The sequence below is a fragment of the Pieris napi genome, chromosome 20 (genome assembly GCF_905475465.1).
Source record: "Pieris napi chromosome 20, ilPieNapi1.2, whole genome shotgun sequence".
Lineage (NCBI taxonomy): Eukaryota > Metazoa > Arthropoda > Insecta > Lepidoptera > Pieridae > Pieris > Pieris napi.
In genome coordinates this window covers 7,532,059-7,537,734 of record NC_062253.1, presented here as the reverse complement: position 1 = coordinate 7,537,734, position 5,676 = coordinate 7,532,059, and the positions used below count along the sequence as shown (strand labels likewise).

The window sequence follows — 5,676 nt, the reverse complement described above, 5'->3', positions numbered from 1 at the left end:
AAATAATAATTCTTAATGACAAACATGGATTATCATTAACTGTTGCACTTTTCATCTTGTTAGACAGGTGTATAATATGATTGTTGTCTGTGGTGTCTACTATTACTAATAATGTATGTGCAATGCTCACTGAATACATTCAAAACTCTCGTTAGACGTAAATTAGTCAATAAAGCTTTTTATAAATTTGACGATTATTTAAATTATCGATTTGACGTATTGTATGTTGACGTACGTTGATCGTATAAAGTACTTGGTTACCTATATGCATAAGATTTTTTGATTGATTTTGAGTTTGAGTTTGCTATATTTTAAAATTGTTTATTTCTATTGCAAAAATTAGGAAAGTCCAGAAAGCTCATCTAATAACTCGCTTCTTCTACATTTAATAGTATACGATAACTATGGTATGAACCATGGTCGCCATTTTAAATTTAGATAAATATTAGATTTTCCGGTTAAAACTGTAAAATAATAAATTTTAGCTAGACTAGGTGGACTTCGTTCGTTTATGGGTTCTTCTGTGTTTTATTTTCGCCAGAAGTGTAGACTTTCGGATCTAATATAAAATATAGAAGGCATAGAAGGCAGAATCAAGAAAATCGGTAAGCAAATATAACACATTTTAAAAATATCAATACATTTATTCCTTAAACATTTTGGTTCTAATATGCTTTTAATATTTTCTATAAACAACGTAAATAAACGGAAACTGATATAATTTCAAATGTAATATGTAAAGCCTGTACTTTTAAAATCATAGACCAATTAAATCTACTTTATATAAATGTGCGGTACGTAATCTTACATAATATTTGGTGACAGTATTTAAATAACTTATCTAATCATATTATCGCCTACAAAAAAAAATATAGCAATTTGCAACTCTCAGTTTTGCGGAATATTTTCAACAGGCGTTACAATATTTTTCGGAGTGAAACTGTATGAGCTAACTACTCCGTCCTTGTTGATGAGTCCGTAGCCTCCACTTTCAGTTGCAACTTGACCGTTGTTGTTGGAGTATGAAGAAAAGCTTGACTCAGCCTGACCGAAGACGTGAGCTCCAGGGCCTGGTTGTAGACTAGCCACGTCCGTGTTCAGATTAGGCTGGCCCTAAAGATATTTATTTATTAAAATTTTATATGGGCTTTTTAAGTGAACTCCTGTTATTAACGTATTTTACAATTATGTGTTTTTCTAACTAGAATGTTTTTGTCCACAAAACAAAAACAAATCTTCTGAGCACATCAATAAAAATACTGAAGTAGGATTGCCATATATTTACGGCAGATCGGACCAATTGGGCTTTTATTTTATAGCTTTATTTATAAGATTCATCATTTATAAATAATAATAAACTTACCGGGAAATTATCGAATGCGAAGTTGGGGTTGACACTGTAAAAAAAGATTTTTAATCAATTAAATTAAAATATGTAATGCCATACCATAAAACTAATTATATAAAGAATTGTTAAAAACGTATTGAATTAAAGTTAATCTCTCGGTATTTGAAAAAAGAATATTCACAGCTTGTATTTAAGAACTCAGTGATCAGATCAAATATTTAGGCAAAAAATATGTAACATACAATTTACGTAGAGTTTTGAAGTCACCAGCCGAGGCAGCCTTTATAAAATCTTCCACTGAGAGTGTGTTGCCTGTTGAAAAAAATATCATGAAAGTTTTTGAAAACGATTAATATTTAACATTATTTCACAACCCTTGTGGCCATCAATATCATGTTCGTAATCATTGTTTGTAAAAATATGTAATGTGTACATATTTTTTTCGATTAAATAATATAAATTAAAAATAGATATCAAAAAACATGGGTTTAACATAGGTGCCTGAATCACCACACTACAAAACTAAGGTCATAATATGTTGCTGAAGAGTTGGTTTGTCCGCATCTAATAATCCTTGAAATAGTTAAACTAAGGCAAAATGTACAATCTAGTACATTTATACTACGGAAGTACGGCGAATATGCAATTAATCAAATAAATTTCAGTTTAAACTTCCACCTCGATAGAAACGAGACATTGTGCTTTAAATACGAAAAATCGCTTTTCCGTCGCGTAAACGGTAATGTAACTTTAGGGGCCGAAACACATAACGCAAACTGCTTATTTTTGCGGCGCCGCAACGCCAAAATCGGCAGTTGCGTTGCCGCGTTGCGGCGTCGCGAAACAGGGCATTATGGTAGGGCAACCATTTTCTCGTGATTTTTGAGTGTGGATAGACGTCTCTCTGCGATGGATCGTAATAAACTTATTGCTTATTTGTTATTAAGAAGACATTATTCTATCTTAAAAATACGGCAAAGAAGATACTGGATACATCCATTAAGTAAGGGTATGAATCCAAATGGCGAGTTCTTTTCTAAAAAATACGAAGCATTAAAGATAGACGAAAAAAAATTTGTTGCCTACTTTAGAATGAGTATATCATCATTTGAAGAGCTATTAAGCGAGTTATCAAAATATATACAGAAGAAAAAAAATAAAGGAAGAAAACCAGTTACTGCTTTGGAAATGCTGGGCTTAACTTTAAGGTAAAACAAATAGGTTTAAAACTGCTTCTCGGTTGACACGTGTTGTTTGCAAGAGTGTTAGAAACAAACTGCATCCTTGTCAACAAGTATGACGTCATAACGCTGGAATTCACGTCGTGCGTTGCGGCGCCGCACCGCTATAGCGCACTGCCGATTTCAGCGGCGCGGCGCCGCAACGCGCTTATGTGTTTCGGCCCTAGGAGTTAGTGTTTTGTTTATGTTAGATAAAATCTACGTCCTTCAAAGTCGTTTGAAAAGACCGTCACGTAGAACGTGTGGCATTGAAGCTGTCCATGGCTCAAGGACATGGAATGAGTGAACCAGGGATATACCACTAAGTGAAACCACCCTCACAATTTAGAAGACTCGAGATTGGCGGAATTTTTAAGAGTTGGTACCCTCTTTACTTGACTCTATGTCGAATTAGTTCGGAAATGCCTCGACGGTGACATGTCAGCTGGTACCAGATAGAAGTGATGTGCGGCAAAGTGTCTTATGAAACTCAGTTGTGGGATGACACCATCGAAATGAAATTATATAGTAAAACTAGCTGAACCGGCAAACGTCGTGTTGCGATGTATATTATTTCTAGGAAACATTTTTTTAGTTCAATAAAATAACTATCTTCTATAATAAAACTAAGGGTTGACCGTAGAGGGGTGAAAATTAAGGGTTGTATGTATTTTGTATGCTGTGTCACTAAAAAATAAAAACTAAAAAAAAATTCTAAAAAAATTAAAATTAAAATTGAGGAGTGGACCACCCTTAACATTTAGGGGTTTGAAAGATAGTAGCCGATTATCAGACTTACTGAATATGCATAAAAAATTTCATAAGAATCGGTCGAGCCGTTTCGAAGGAGTATGGGAACGAACATAGTGACACGAGAATTTTATATATTAGATAATTATAATATCCTTCCCTATATACGTTGTTGCATACGCAGTGCGTAGTGGTTCCTTACAACTCATCTTTTTACACCAAAATTCGACGATTAAAAAGACTGGCGGAGTGTTTCTTGCGAGTTCTCACCCGCTATGTATTTAGGAAATCTAAATTTAACTTGATTTTTTTTTAGTATTGACATTTATAAGAGAGAGATTTCCAGCAATTTTGCTCAGTAAGAGACAAACACTCGTCTTTTATTAATCTATCGTATATTATAAATTTTCTCTGTACGACTAACTTAAGTCTAATAAGTAATTTAAGTCTAACCTAATTTACTAACTTACCTATACCTAATGATTTTTTATAAACAGGGATAAATAATGTAGGATCATAGCCTATCAGGCACGCAGTTAGGGCGCTTTTAGTGTCACGCGGTGTGTTGCTCACGCACGCGGGATTGGACCGCATGCGTAAAATTTCACGCTGCGGTGTCTAAAAACACTATTTACAGTCTTTATTAGTGAAGACACTTTTGTTGCGAACTATTTTTTTTTCACTTACCACTGTTTAGCACTTAAGACATGCCTTATATAAAGCCTAAAGCCTACCTGCCTAAAGGTATTTAAATATATCCTCTTATATTATAAAATGTGTTTACAAAAGATCTTTTAGATCCGCTACGATTATTTTCCTTTATGACCAACACGTACACGAAATTGCAATGTCGCAGTTTACTTAATGTGATAATTAAAGATACAAACATTATCATGGTTATTTTTAGATGTTTATTATCTGTTCAAAGTAAAATTTCTTTTTTAAATCCGGGAAATAAGAAAAAATGTTAATGGTCTGAAACATTTTATGCACGTAAAAGGGCACAGTGGCATAACTTGCGAATGCGTTGTGTGCCTATTAAAATTAGTCTCTGTGTTGAAAGACCCTGAGTCATTTTTAAGGGAAAATCTGACATAATATGATATTGTAAAAACTGCACATAGATACGTTCCCTAACGCGTGGGCGTCGTCGGCCTTTAATACGATTTTTTTGGAAATAGATAGACATATGATAACTTATTTACAGAAACAATTTAAAGAGATTACAGAAATTATAATACTAGAAATTATGTAATATTATTATTTACGCTTGATTCGTAATCGTTGTTAATAGTTGTTTAAAAGAAAAATATATGAAGATATTCTAGTGCGCATTTTCTAAGCCTGCCTTTATGTTGATATTTTCCGTTCCGTTTTGTTATTGTTTTGATAAAAATGTTTGAATAAAATATGTATTAAAAATTCCTTATAACATAATTTTGCTATTTTTATAACCTTGATTTATTTACTCTTCTATTATTATTATTTTATCAATTATAAATTTGCAAAAATATACTCCTACTTGTGTAAAGACAAACCTTCACACTTCTATGTTGTAAATTACTATATATTTATCAATACGAGATATTAAAATTTGACAATTTTTGAGGTCAAGCGCCAGTTGACCATGACATATGACGGTCATATGTTTTATTAAAACTATCAAACAATTGACAACATACCAAACACGTTTTAACATAGACAAAAATCTCGAAATATTAACTATTATATAGAATTTCTTCTCATTTTAAAAAGTTCGATTTTTATTAATCAGTAATTTAACCTCGTACGTATTAATTCAACAACAATTTTATTTACGCATTTAGTATATTATATATATATACTAGCTGACCGGGCAAACGTCGTTTTGCCATATATATCATTTATAATAAAAAAATAGGGGTTGATCGTAAAGGGATGAAAGTTTGTGGTTGTATGTATTTTTTAATGCTGTATCATAAAAAAATAAAAACAGAAAAAAATATCTAAAAATAAAAAAATATTTAGGGGTGGACTACCCTTAACATTTAGGGGGATGAAAAATAGATGTTGTCCGATTCTCAGACATACCTAATATGCACACAAAATTTCATGAGAATCGGTCGAGCCGTTTCAGAGGAGTTTAACCACAAACACCGCGACACGAGAATTTTATATAATTTCATATATTATCCTGAATATCAACGGTATTTTTATTATTATCAATATTACTGATATATTAGTTAAAAAATTACCTGTAACAAGCGCACACATCGCAGCGAATAACACAAAAATTTTAATCATTTTAAATTTACGTAGTCGAACCGGTCACAGCGAAGTTTAGATTTACTATGTTAAAAGCCTTCGTTGACTACTAGA

The 5,676-nt window shown here is 32.3% G+C and overlaps 1 protein-coding gene across 1 annotated transcript; it reads right to left on the bottom strand.

Annotated features, from left to right (window-relative positions):
• Positions 1-623: 623 nt before the first annotated feature.
• LOC125059918 lies at positions 624-5,676 on the bottom strand. Its single transcript, XM_047664615.1, has 4 exons — positions 5,553-5,676; positions 1,591-1,660; positions 1,364-1,397; positions 624-1,113 (listed from the first exon to the last, which is right to left on the bottom strand). Exons 1-4 carry the CDS (start codon positions 5,599-5,601, stop codon positions 889-891), a joined length of 378 nt encoding a protein of 125 aa, XP_047520571.1. The 5' UTR covers positions 5,602-5,676; the 3' UTR covers positions 624-888.

What these genes read in the sequence shown, in the direction of transcription:
- LOC125059918 (XM_047664615.1), bottom strand. Translation starts at nt 5,601, where the DNA reads ATGATTAAAATTTTTGTGTTATTCGCTGCGATGTGTGCGCTTGTTACA. An exon ending in GATGTGTGCGCTTGTTACAG is followed by an intron (nt 1,661 to 5,552) that starts GTAATTTTTTAA and finishes TTTTTTCAACAG; the next exon opens with GCAACACACTCTCAGTGGAA. An exon ending in TTCAAAACTCTACGTAAATT is followed by an intron (nt 1,398 to 1,590) that starts GTATGTTACATA and finishes CTTTTTTTACAG; the next exon opens with TGTCAACCCCAACTTCGCAT.